Genomic DNA, 14,354 nt, shown 5'->3' on the forward strand with positions numbered 1-14,354 from the left:
AAAGGCTGGGGGGCACTTGGGTGGCTCCGTCAGTTGAGCATCCAACTTCAGCTCAGGTCATGATCCTAAGATGCATGAGTTGGAGCCTCACATCAGGCTCTCTGCTTGTCAGCAGAGCCCGCTTCGGACCCTCTGTCCATTCCCATCTCTCTGCCCCTCCCCCATTCGTTCTCTCTCTTTCGAAATAAACTTTAAAAAAAATAAAAATTGGGGTGCCTCGGTGGCTCGGTGGGTTAAGCGTCCAACTTCTGCTCAGCTCATGATCTCGCAGACTGTGAATTCGAGCCCCACGTCAGGCTTGGTGCTGACAGCTCAGAGCCTGGAGCCTGCTTCCAATCCTGTGTCTGCCCCTCCCCAGCTCATGCTCAGTCTCTCTCTCTCTCTCTCTCTCAAAAACAAACAAACAGAGTGGGAGAGAGCCAAAGCATAAGAGACTGTTAAAAACTGAGAACAAACTGAGGGTTGATGGGGGGTGGGAGGGGGGGGGTGGGTGATGGGTATTGAGGAGGGCACCTTTTGGGATGAGCACTGGGTGTTGTATGGAAACCAATTTGTCAATAAATTTCATATATATAAAAAAATAAAAAAAAATAAAAGCACGTTTTAAAAAAGGAAAAAAACAAAAAAAAAACAAACATTAAAAATAAAATTAAAAATAAAAAACAAGGCTGGAGGACAGGTGGGAAGTATGAGGGAAAAAAAAAGCAAACGGCCACTTTATCATTTAATAAGACCAAAAGTTATCTTTAGTCTACCCAGAGGGAAAAGCATTCATGGAAAACTACAGAGTTTATGTCTCATTTAGAAGGGAGGAAGCAGCTGATTTCTGCCATGTAAAAATACAGATCTATTTTGCCAAATCTCCCAGTACTTCAAGGAGCTGGAAATTTTATTTTTAGGTGAATTCCTCTAATATTTAAAATATAGCAAATAATTCCATTTTTGTTTAAACTGTGAAGAAGCCAGAACATCAGTCTGCTGACCTCCTGATCATTTGTCTGTGATCTCCAAATTAAAGAAACCAGTGGGCTGCAAATGAGAAAAATTTATAGCAAAATATTAATTCTGAGTGGTGGGTATATTACAAAGGCATCTTTTATGTCTTATTTTCTTATAATTCAAGTATTGCCTAATTTTGTAGGGAAAGAGGTAATATTTTTTTCAACTTTTCTGTACTTCCGAAATTTTTCAGAGTAAGAAGCTGGAAAAGCAACTTCTCCTGGCAGGACCCTATTCCCCATCTGGAGTGCACGACGAATGCTGGGAGTGGCGGCAGGTCACGACACACTACACAGAGATGACCGTGAGGTGCAAGAGAGAAACTGCCGCCCCGCTTGAGTGCCAGTGTCACAAAGCACTTCTTTTCTCTCATTTCTCCCTTTCTGGCCCTAGCAGGACCAGCCAGGAGGGGGGCAGAAAGAAAAGGAATCTCTCTGTGGTTGGACTCATGGATCTTCTCATAGAGCAAGTATAGCATTACCTATAATGTGCGTCAGGCATGTATTTTCACTACTCTACTTACCTGGATGTGCGAAACTTCTTTTTTTTAGAGAGAGACAGAGACAGAGAGAGAGAGAGAGAGAGAGAGTGTGTGAGTGGGGAGAGGGGCAGACGGAGAATGAGAACCTTAAGCAGGCTCCATGCTCAGTGCGGAGCCCGACATCATGACCCTGGGATCATGACCTGAGCTGAAATCAAGAGTCAGACGCTCAACCAACTGAGCCACCCAGGCGCCCCATGTGAAACTTTTTAGAACCAAAAAAAATGTTAACTGATCACCAAAAACGAACTAACAAAAACACGCTAACAAAACCCACAGGCGACATGTTTTCTCCTTGGAACAATTCAGAAATATGAAGTGAGACCAAATCCCCATCAACTGGCACTTTGTATTTGAAAATCTATTACTTTATAGAGCAGACTTCTCATAAGAAAGAGCACTCGACTGCAATGTGTAGTCTGATAAAAAGGCAGTGCTGACTACTAAATACCTCCGGCTCAACTCTGGTTTGAGCGCTTCCGAGCCTTCAGAAGGTGCTCCGGCGATCAGGTGAGCTGCAAATCTCTGCACAATGGGATGGTAATGTCTCTGAAGGGCAAGAACAATCACGTTTTGCACAGGTCAGTACTTTATATAAATTATAGCACTAGCTGCAGTGAAGATTTTCCTTAATAAACACTATTTTTTAAATCATATATATATGTAATTCACAATAAGCACATCCCAACAGAAAAAATATTCTCTTTGCTCAGAGGACAACATAAATCTGTTTGATGACCAAGTTACCACTGACATACCTTAGTCTTGCTTTTACAGTATGAAAACAAAAAAATCAAAAAGCAATTTCTCTTCTAGAGTGAAAAAAGTTCGTTTACAACAGGTTTCCTGAAACATTTTGCTCCAAGCCTCCTCCTATGCATCTGCACCATGAGATCACAACACAGTGCGGCCCTCTTGAAACTGGGGTGATGTCAGAGTCTCCTCAGGTCGGACCCAATATAGACCTTCCGTTCTGAATAGTGTTGGGGAAAGACTGCAGTAAACCTTCTAAACCACACCCCCAAACTGTCATTTTCTGCTTCCTTAGAAAATGTACCTCAACATCTTAAAGAATAGTAAGAGCAAAGTGAAATGTAGACTATTAAAACAGGAATCCTAGGGGCGCCTGGGTGGCTCAGTCAGTTAAGTGGCCGACTTCAGCTAGGTCATGATCTCGTGGTCCGTGAGTTCGAGCCCCTCATCAGGCTCTATGCTGACAACTCAGAGCCTGGAGCCTGCTTCAGATTCTGTGTCTCTCTCTCTCTGCTCATCCCCTGCTTGCGCACTCTCTCGCGTGTGTGCTCTCTCTCTCTCAAAAATAAACATTAAAAAAAATTTAAAAAAATTAAAAAACAGAAATTCTACAAAAGGCCATGCCAGAACAAAATATACAGAAGACTCTGGCAATAGTAACTACTTGGGGAAACACTGAAAAACACTGATCACATGAAAAAAGGCCATTCTTACCCGGAGTGCATGCAATTCCCAAAGAGCCGTGTTCTGGGCGTTACAGTACTCAGGTTCATCCAGTTCAGGAAGGAAAACCCCACTTCCCTGAGATTCATTGTCAAGCAACAAATCTGTTTTTGGGAAAGTCTGCAAAAATGTCACATAAAAAGAATTAATGAAATTAGTCTTAGTAAAGAATGTTATTGGGGTTCTGTACTTTTCTCTGTATTGAAATTTATTTTGATTTTATGCTTATAGAAGAGCTATAAGAACATGTACTTTACAGCTACATTTGTACGGACACAAAAATGTGTCCATCAACAGTGTTTAAAGAAAACACGCAGAACAATAATGTACACTATAAAAAAGCTGTGTTGTCTGTGTGCATGTGGCGTGTTTATATATGAATGAAAGTGTCTGCTGGAAGGACCCACCAAATGGTAAAAATAAGTGATCTCTGAAGAGTGTCAACAGGGGTGAGAATGCTTTCCTTTTGTAATTTTATGTACTTCTTTTCTCACTGGATTTTGCCATTTTGCTGTTATTACAGTAGTACAGTAGTAATGTAAATGGGGAGAAAGATGCAAACAAGACAGCACTGTTGTTGCACACAGCAAAGCTTAGCTCTACTCATTTGTCTGCATGGCTACTTACATGCATTAATATTCTGTTAGTTGCTAAAATGCCAATGCTTGAATTTGGAAGAACATGAAGAGCGAGGGTACAAAGACGCTTGATGAAGGCAAGGGCTCTCTGCTGAGAAACTTGCTTTCTGCGCTTAGTTAGCATGACGTCAAGGCACTGGAGTACAATCTCGACGCCTTCGTTGGTAGCACCTACGACAGCAGATACACCCGTCAGGCCTGTTCCCGTTGCTTTTTCATTGCAAAACTTCACTGCACTCCAGAAAAACCCAAGATGAACTGTCATCACCTGTCCCAAATCATTTCCCTAACTAACGAAGTAGGGCCAGACTGCTCAGGAAATGCGGTGGTTGTACCACATCTCCAGTCAATTCCAGATGCTCTCTCCAACTTCTACATAAGGTTAAACACAGATGTGTGACACCAGCAGGCCACCATTTTATATGCCAATTTTGATTTTTCATTTCTCATGGACTATAATACCAGTCACAATATATTCTTAAAAGGTAAGTATTTATTAAAAACACAATACATAGGGACATCTGGGTGGCTCAGTCAGTTAAGTGTCTGGCTCTTGATTTCGGCTCAGGTCATGATATCACAGTTCATGAGTTCCAGCCCCAAGTCGGGCTCTGTGCTGACCATGCAGAGCCTGCTTGGGATTCTCTTTCTGCCCCTCCTCTGCTCTTTCAAAATAAATAAATAAATAAACTTAAAAAAAAAAAAGATTAAGAAAAAAATCACACAATATATAAACGTACATACCTGCATGTAACTTGAACAGTGTTTTATATAGATGTGTATAGAATTTCATTGGATCAATATTCAGAACGTCACCTTTGAAATTATAACAAGCAACAATTAGGTATTTTATAGCCTCCAAAGGATTAATATTCAGAATGTCACCTTTGAAATTATAACAAACAACAACTAGGTATGTTACAGCCTCCCAAAGTAAAGAAAATTATCTTACCTTGACCAGAAAGAATATGAAAAGCAGTCTGGACACAGTGAAGGCTTTCTTGATAGCTCAGGTCCTTGGAAAAAAGGGAGAAAGGGGACATTAAGAATAATAATTACCATTTATATCTTAAAAAGTAATTCATTAACAGAGTTACTTACACCAGATTCAATGAGAGTATGCAGTACTACTAATAAATCATCAAAAAACTCGACATTTATAAGGTGAGCAAACCTAGAATCAAACAGAGTTTAGTTAATGGGTGACCTAAAAAGAGAAATAAAACAGCCAGAAATTAAATTTGACTTTAAAACCATATTTTTAATATTCCTTATTTCAACGTTTGTCACAATGGAGACGGTGGTGATTATTGATGTTTTTCATTAACTCAAATTGGTCTTTTTGACAACACCCAGCATAAAATAGATGAGGCACTAAACAAACTGAAAATATTTCAGAAATACTTCTGCCCTATGAAACAAGAACAAACAACTACCCAAGGAAAGTACTCCATGCTGTTCTAACTCATAAAAGGGCCAGGAGCATCAGGTTCTAGGAAAATGGGGAGCGGGAAAAGGGAAAGAAATCTGTTATTTATAGGAATATGGATCCTACAAAAACTTCAAAAAACAAAATGAGAGAATACTGGGTCTAGTATCTAGTTCAGGCTCTGCAATTAATTACCTATTCAATCCTAGGTAAGTCACTTACAGTCCTGGAACTCTATTTCTAGAAATAACTGAAATCACTCAATAGAATAATAGAGGAAGAATCATCTGATCTACTAAATGTGAGAGCACTCTGTACACTATAAAATACTAGGCACTAAAGTACTTAAAAGTCAAGATATCTCTCCAGTATTAGTGCAAGAGCCTTTGACATTATATAAATTTTAGAAGTGATACATTCCCTCTGTGCTAGTACAATCTTTTTGGGAAGCAACTGGGCAATATTTATCAAAATTTAAAATGAGCAGACCCTTTGACCTGGCAATATATGCACATGAGGGCATGAAGGTATTTCCAATGCAGCATAGGGGACTGGTCAAATAAACGTATTATTGATTCATAAGATGAAGTATTATAAATGTAAAGAAAAAAAAAAGTTGGATATAGTCATGCTAACATGGACAGATACCCAGAGTAACCATTTTATGAAAAAAGAAAAGTTATGAAACATTACATATAGTATGATTCCATCTGTGTGACAGAAAACAGACCAACACACACACACATATAGGGATATATATATATAGGAATATATATATATAGGGAAAATATATACAGGGATATAGGGAACTTATAAATTTTTTTTTAAGTTCATTAACTTGAGAGAGAGAAAGCATGAGAGAGGGAGGGGCAGAGAGAGGAGAGAAAGCCAAGAATCCCAAGCGCACTCCGCACTGCCAGCATAAAGCCTGATGCAGGGCTCAAACTCACAAACCATGAGATATGCCAAAGTCGGACCTTCAACCGAATGAGCCACCCAGGTGACCCTGTATTTTTAATTTTATATTCGTCTGCATCATTTGAATTTTTAAAAAAATTTTTAAGTGTTTATTTATTTTTGAGGAGAGAGACCCAGAGCGTGAGCGGGGAAGGGGCAGAGAGAGGAAGACGCAGATTCTGAAGCAGGCTCCAGGCTCCAAGCTGTCAGCACAGACCCCGATGCAAGGCTTGAACTCACAAACCATGAGATCATGACCTGAACCAAAGTCAGATGCTTAACTGACTGAGCCACCCAGGTGCCCCTGCATCACTTGAATTTTTAACATAAGTATAACTAAAAACTTTTTAAAATAAAGCAATTGGTCACTGAAAAACAAACAGCAGGCCCTCTCTTTGAATCCTTTAATAACAAGGCCCAATTTTATAATCCCACTGTCAAATAGCTCCAGTCATTAGAAAGTAATGTCTTTATGGGGGTGCCTGGGTGGCTCAGTCAGTCCGATCCTGCAGTTTGTGGGTTCAAGCCCCACATCAGGCTCTGTGCTGACAGCTTGGAACCTGGAGTCGGCCTCATATTCTGGGTCTCCCTTTCTCTGCCTCTCCCCCGCTCACACTCTGTGTGTGTCTGTCTCTCTCTCAAAAATAAACAAACAGTAAAAAAAAAAAAAGAAAGAAAGAAAGAAAGTAATGTCTTATACTAAACAGAACTTGCTTCTTCTCTATTTTCTAACCATCAGTCCTATTTCTGAAGCTGTACTGTCCAATGACAGCCACTAGACACATGTAGCTATTAGGCACTTAAAATGGGGCTAGTCCAAATTGAGATACGCTGTAAGTGTAAAATACACATCAGTTTTTGAAGATTTTATGGAAGAAAAAAGAATATTAAATAACTCCTTAATAATACTGAATATATGTCAAAATATTTTAGATAAATTGATTCAATAAAATATATCAAAATTAATTTCACCAATTCCTTTTCACTTTTTTAATGTGGCTAACTGAACACTTTAAATTACATACCTAGTTCACATTATATTTCTATTGCACTGTTCTATAGGATACTACCTCAAATAACCGGAAATCCATCACAACGACCATTATTCTAGCTCATATCCCCCAACAGGTTCACTAGAATATACCAAAAGCTCTCTCTCTGCAGGAAGAGTAGACAGGACTCAAGAAATGAGGTGCAAGCAGGGTTAGAACAGACTTAAAAGTTGCCTGCACGGACCACTCAAAACTCTGACAGTGGATAACTGACCACAGTGCGAAAGGAACAAAAGAACTGTGAGATAAACTTTTGGGACCCCCAGAACTTAATAAGCAGAAGGAAGGAATTACTGAAGGAGATTCAAAAAATAAAAGGTTTGAGATGAGAAAACTAAAAAATGTTAGGAACAGTTTCAAGGAAAGGCTGGTGACAAAGAATGAGAGAACGGAGAAGGTCATGGGGTCATCATTAGTGAACCTTGTTTAAGGTTCATGCTTTTCTTGGTTTAGGAAGAATCTAAAAGGTTTCAACCTACACAGCCCTTACTTGGCAAGACCTTCTAGAACTGCTGGCAGGAGAGGTGACCTCTGGGCCTTCTTCAATATTCTGAAGTAGGTTACAAACACAATATTCAAAGTCTCTGTGTGCTGGCAGAAGAAACAAAATGACTTTAGTATAACGTTGTATATTTTCTCCTGAGTTACCAGAAAGATGACTTTCAAAGTTAAACCTTTTTTGTCCCTTCCTAACCCTCTCCACAATCCAATCTTAGGAGCTTCAAAACAGAATGAAGGTACACACCCTGAGATCTCCTAAGACCAGCAATGATCATGCCAGTTTCTTGCATACGGAAGCCTCATCAAATAAACCAAGATTATACTACCACAAATTGAAACAATAATCTCCAGTTAAAACCCTTTAACAAAACATTTTACAAGCATGAGAGAATGTGGAACTGCCTACCAGTTTAAGTTTTTTCTCAGTGCTCTCTGAAGCTTCTGCTTCTAGAAGCTCTCTCTCTAATTTCTCTTCTGCTTTCTTCCACTGGAAAGAAACAGGGAAAGAATAAGTAAGAGTATATAGCGCTGAGTGAAAAAGCAAGCTTCAGAGAGGCATATATATGTAAATATTCTGAAAGACATACCCTAGAACACAGATATAAGCACAATTACACAGACCTGGAGAAGAAGCATACACAAACCAAACTCAGGACAGTGGCTGCCTCCTGAGAGGAAGGCAGAACAAGACTGGGGAGAGGAGCAAAGGGGATGCTAACTCTATCACTAATGGTTTCTTTTCAAGAACAAAAGTGAAGTAAGTCTACTACATTTGCTCATTGTGAATGGTAGACACATGGGATATGCTACTCTCTGTAGTTTTCCACGATTTACATTTTTTTCAAAAGAGGAAAAAAAGGGATAAAAATAATTCTTACTGTTAAATCATCTGTAACATGGAAACAAGTCATTAGCAATACCCCTAGACACACTGACATACAATGCATAAAACCAGATACTATATAGAAATTCAACAAAATATCAGTTTTTTCCACTTCCTTATGCTGTAAGAGCAGCAAACAATGGTTGCTAAGCTGTGTGAGACGCAGGGGGACCGACTGAGAAGAGTTTCCTTCCTGCATGCAGAGTTAACGGCCATGTTCTTAGTGGATCTTTTGTTTCCCCACCACAGCTACATACATGCTATTCCTAACACGGATTCCGAGTTATATTAGAATAGTATGGTACAAACAATTAAAATATTTACCTTCATTTGTTTACAATTATTAAGTCTATTTTTGTACTTCTGTCCTATTTTCACAATTTATTAGACACATTCAAAGACAGATATCCCTGAAAATGTTTTGTTTTGTTTTTATAAGCAATTTGATAACCCTAATAAACTATTTAGAAAAGTTCTGAGAAACAATAATGATAACAATGGTGGTGGTGGTAATTAAAGTTTATAAAGTATGCCCAGAGTCACACACTTGCTAAGTGCTTTACACACATTATCTTATTAAAGTGCAGAGTGACCCACGAGGTAGGTGCTATTACTAGCTCCATTTGTCAAAATAATAATAATAAAAAAAGAAGTTACCAAGGTCTCACACTAAATAAACAAGGGGCTGGAATTTCAACCTAGGTTTCAAATACAAGCCAATAAAGAAACATAGTTCAATTAACAAAAATCCACTCTGTTGCCAACTTTACATGAATGTCACCTTTCTGCCAAGGAAGGGATCTGTGTATCACAATGAATCTAAGACCATCTAAAGAGCAAAAAAATAAAAGCCAGCACGGCAAGGAAATTTTTTCAGCTACTGCTCTTTTTGCCAGTAAACTGTTAGTTTAGTTAATTCAATGAGACATTTCTTTACAAGAAGTAGAAAAAATAAAATTCTCTAAACATTAGGTTTTAACACATCTATATTTAACTATGATCTCTTCCTGTGCCTACATTATGATTTTAATCTCAAATCAAACAAAAAAGGAAATCAAGCAAACCTTTCTCTGCATTCTTGAAAGAGTTTTTCTCTTTTCCTTGAAAGTCATGAACTTTTTTGGTTTATTAATGTCCTCTGTATCTTTTTTCACTTCTACTTCCTTGATTCTTAAGCACAAGAATGTTTTTAACATCTAATATGAAGAAAACACAATATACAGCTTAATATTCATATCGCCCTCAAAACCTTTATACAGAAAAGCATTTAACAATGTTAATTCCTTCCTTTGTGCAAACAAACAAACAAACAAAAAAACTCTGATACATCTTCTATCACATTTCATACAAAATACTATCATGTTATTGCTAAACATATTTGGCAATTTGTGTCTTTAAAAGGACGCAGTATTTGGCTAAATACACATAACATTATTAGTATTCAGTGTAAGAAGTATAAGGAAGAGAGAACACATCACCTAGGATCGGTCAATAGGAGTACAACCAGTAGATAGGCCAGAAAAAGGTATGGGCCAGTATGGGAGGAAAGGATATAAATTACATATTTCTAAACCAACTTTAATTTGCCAAACCAGCGTCCATTTTGTAGTGAACAATTCTAATCTTCAGCTTCCTGCCCCCCATTAAAAACAAAACAAAAAACATGTAGACCAATGTTATTAATTTTAAGACTAGTTATTTTCCTTTAAGCCAATGGGTCTCTAAATTCAGCAAACATAAGAATCATCTGGAAGACTTAAAACACAAACAGCTGGGCTCCATTCCGAGTTTCTGATTCACTAAGTCTGGAGTGGGGCCCTAGAATTTGTATTTCTAATTCCCAGCTGATGCTCATCTAGGGACCGCAAACTACTACCTTAAGCCATTCAAAAAATCCAGAAATTTGGTAATTGGTGTTTTGTGTACTACAGCAACCATCCAAACACAAAGACAAAAGGGGTTCAAAATCCTAATTTTCTCTGGAAGAAAACACTCTCCTGACTTCCTGCAGTCACAGCAGCATTCCTGGAAAAAACACTTGAGAACTATAGGTTTTATTCCAATGTTCCAATATGTACATTTGTAAGAAAGCAAAGTATTTCAGTTTACAGCATAGAATGGTAACAAGAAAGAAAAGCATAAACAGTGAACATGAAGTCATCCCAGGTACCAGAAAGATCAGTTGGAGTATTCTGTAGGTATTCTACCTGCTCACAAATAAAAAATAAAGTAACTCCACATTAAAGATGGTCAACTTCTGTTAAAAACTTTTTTTTAATGTTTTTATTTTTGAGATAGAGTGCGAGTGGGGGAGGGGCAGAGAGAGAAGAGAGGGAGACACAGAATATGAAGCAGGCTCCAGGCTCTGAGCTGTCAGCACAGAGCCCGACGCAGGGCTCAAACTCACAAACCGTGAGATCATGACCTGAGCCAAAGTTGGACGCTTAACCAACTGAGCCACCCAGGCACCCCTAAAGATGATAAACTTTAACAGATGGGCACCAAGAATACACAATGAAGAAAGGACAGTCTATTCAATAAACAGTGTTGAGAAAACTGGACATCCACATGCAAAAGAATGAAACTGGAGCCCTGTCTTACACCACTCACAAAAATTAACTTGAAATGGAGTAAAGACTTAAAAATAAGGCCTGAAACCATAAGACTCCCAGAAAAAAACATAAAGGAAAAGCTCCTTGGCATTGGTCCCAGCAATGAGTTTTTTGGGTAAGAGACCAAAAAGCACAGGCAAGAAAAGCAAAAATAAACAAGTGGGACTACATTAAACGAAACATTTCCTGCAGGCAAAAGAAACCATCAACAAAATGAAAAGGCAACCTACTGAATGGGGGAAAATATCTGTAAGCCACATATCTAACAAGGAGTTAATATCCAAAATATACAAGAAACTCCTACAACTCAACAGCAAAAAACAAATACCCGAGTTAAACAATAGGCAAAAGACCAGTTTCCGAAGACATACAACAAAGGCCCAGCAGACATATGAAAAGGTGGTCAACAGCACTAATCATCGCAATCCAAAACCACAATGAAATATCACCTCACACCAGTTACAATGGCTATTATCAAAAAGCTAATAGGGGCACCTGGCTGGCTCATTCAGAGGAACATGCACCTCTGGATCTCGGGGTCGAGTTTGAGCCCCACATTAGGTGTAGAGATTACTTAAATAAACTTAAAAAAAAAAAAAGATAAGAGAAAACAAGTATTAGGACATGAAGAAAAGGAAACCCTGGTATACTACTGACAGGAATGCAAATTGGTACAGCCATGGAAAACAGCATGGAAACTCCTCAAAAAATTAAAACAGAATTATCCTATGATCCAGCAATCCCACTTTTGGGGACATATCCAAAGGAAATGAAATCAGTATCTCAAAGAGATATCTGCACCCCCATGTTCACTGCAGCATTACTCACAACATGCAGCAAAGATATGGAAACAGCCTATATGTCCACTAACAAATCAATGAATATAGAAACTGTGCCATACACATACAATAAAACGTTACTCATCCACTAAAAAGGATCCTGACAGTTGTCACCACAGGGATGAACCCAGAGGACATCACACTAAGGGAATTAAGCCAGACATGGTAAAACAAATACTGTATGCTCTTACTTATATGTGGAATCTAAAAAAAGTCAAATGCGTACTAAAAACAGCTGTTGCCAGGAAATGGGGGAAGTGAGGAAATGTCAAAGGATACAAACTTTCAGTTATGAGTAAGCTCTGAGGATCTAATTTACAGCACAGTAATTATAGTTAATAATATTGTATAATTTGAAATTTACTAAGAGTAAATCTTTAGTATTCTCACAAAAAAAGATTAAGAGACTACAGATGTGTTAATTAACTCGACTGTGGTAATCATTTCACAACATATAGTATACTAAATCATCATGTCGTGTAATCTTAAAAAAAAAAAAAATCACATCATACAACCTAAATATATACAAAAAAATACAAAAAACAAAAACAAACACCCAACAAATTAAAGGATGTGGTTTATATTACAGCATCACTAAAATGGAAGTGTTTCCCTATGGGCAAGTTTCATGTTCAAGTCTTAGTATCTGATTACTCTACAGTTCTGAGTATTTATTTAAGCCCAATATTTATTTTAGCTGTCCAACTAAAATTATCAGCTCTGAGAAATGAAAGGGATTAGACAGCAAAGAAAGACTTAAAATTAGGGAATAAAACAGTTCTAGAAAACATCAGTTTAACAATCAAAACTATAGGACTAAAAATGAAGTTAATAAAAATATCTAAGACCCAAATAAAGACAACTATAAAATTTCAGTTAAGGACATAAAAGAAGCCTTAAATAAATGGCAAGATACATATTCGTAAATAGAAAAAAAACTGATTCTTTAACTATTTTAATTCTCCCAAACTAATCTACACTTTGAATCAGTTCCAATCAGATTCTGTGTAGACTATTTCAGGAAAAGGAAGCTAAAAAGACAAACAAACAAACAAAAAAAAAAACAACCTTCATTCTAAATTCCATTTAAAATAATACATAAAAGTAATTTAAAATATTCTGGAGGAAAAAAAGGTCCGTGCCTTTTATCAGTAATGCCCATTTTGATCAGTACCATCCTACAGATGAACTGTATACTATATACGATAAATATAAAGCTCCGGTTACTAAAAGCAGTATGTTACATGTAGGGGATTTACTGAATCAACAGAACAGAAAGTTGAGAAATAAAATTTTGTGTAGAGATTTAATGTAAAATAAACGCAGCATTTATATCAGTAGCAAAAGGGAAGTGGTATTGGAATAACTGGCTATCCATTTCAAGAAGTATATACGTATCAGATCTGCAATCATACCATCCACACACATAAAGATGTCAGATGGATTAAATGTTTAAATATAAAAATTAACACTCTTCTGGATGGACAGAATCTATAATCTTGGGATCGAGAACGTTCTTCCATGGATGGCAAAAATACATATAAACAAATAGATATGTTTATATCTATATAGAAAAACATCTAGAAGAATACATACCAAATTGTTAAGAGTAGTTACACCTGGTAACTGGTGAGTTTTCTACTTTATACACTTCTACAAAGAATAAAATTCTTCATTAACTGTTGTAATTTAAAAACAAAATGCAAAGAAAAGAAAGGCTTACCTCTGGTCTAACTTCGTAATTTCTGCCCTTCACAAAACCAGAAATCACTTTAATTACACCAAGGGAAGCTTGGCCTAATTTATCTTGTTTAAACAGTTTCTTTACTGCCTCACAACACATTTCAGATATCTGAAAAATAAAATGTTACACTCAGCCAGCGTTTCTCAACTTTGGCACCACTGACACTTTAGGCCGGACGATTCTTCACTGTGGGGGGCTGTCCTGTGCATTGTGGGGTGTTTAGAAGTGCCCCAGCCCTGACCCGCTAGATGCCAGCAGTAGCCACGGCAGGCAGTTGTGACAAACTGTGAGCAGACGCGGCCTAATGATCCCCAGAGGGCAGACCAGCCTCCTGCTCAGAACCACCACACTATATTTCTGTTTAAAGAATTTTCTTAGACACAGTATTTAACAAAGTGACCCTAAGTTAGCAATAAATCGTAACTCCAAAAGAATTCTGAAAGAGAAAAAATAATAATAATCACAAAGCCAACAACAACAATCACTTAAAGCAACCCACCGATTTTGACACGTCATTCATGAGAGGGACAATCAGTACAATGATGTTGTTGTGAAAGTTGAAATGAGACAGCGCCACCAACAGCTCGCACAGGCTCTTCACAGCCACTTCTGCCAGTCCTTTGTATGCCTTTAAGGAAACTACATTACTTTTCTTCAGTTTCCTTTGCTTCCAATCTGATCAA

The 14,354-nt window shown here is 37.7% G+C and overlaps 1 protein-coding gene across 1 annotated transcript in view; it reads right to left on the bottom strand.

Moving 5' to 3' along the window:
- NOC3L (NOC3 like DNA replication regulator) overlaps window positions 1-14,354 on the bottom strand; it is a 30,494-nt gene that overhangs the window by 1,709 nt on the left and 14,431 nt on the right. Inside the window, exons 9-19 of the mRNA XM_047073192.1 lie at window positions 14,171-14,346; window positions 13,651-13,779; window positions 9,541-9,672; window positions 8,000-8,080; window positions 7,583-7,683; window positions 4,756-4,828; window positions 4,607-4,670; window positions 4,399-4,470; window positions 3,644-3,825; window positions 3,008-3,136; window positions 1,992-2,089 (exon numbers count right to left, since the gene is read on the bottom strand). Coding sequence (XP_046929148.1) covers window positions 1,992-2,089; window positions 3,008-3,136; window positions 3,644-3,825; window positions 4,399-4,470; window positions 4,607-4,670; window positions 4,756-4,828; window positions 7,583-7,683; window positions 8,000-8,080; window positions 9,541-9,672; window positions 13,651-13,779; window positions 14,171-14,346 — 1,237 coding nt within the window. The remainder of the gene's footprint in view (window positions 1-1,991; window positions 2,090-3,007; window positions 3,137-3,643; window positions 3,826-4,398; window positions 4,471-4,606; window positions 4,671-4,755; window positions 4,829-7,582; window positions 7,684-7,999; window positions 8,081-9,540; window positions 9,673-13,650; window positions 13,780-14,170; window positions 14,347-14,354) is intronic.

This window comes from Lynx rufus, unplaced genomic scaffold (assembly GCF_022079265.1).
Source record: "Lynx rufus isolate CCGP_SWC_20201006 ecotype Redwood Valley unplaced genomic scaffold, mLynRuf1.p SCAF_11, whole genome shotgun sequence".
NCBI classification, from domain to species: domain Eukaryota; kingdom Metazoa; phylum Chordata; class Mammalia; order Carnivora; family Felidae; genus Lynx; species Lynx rufus.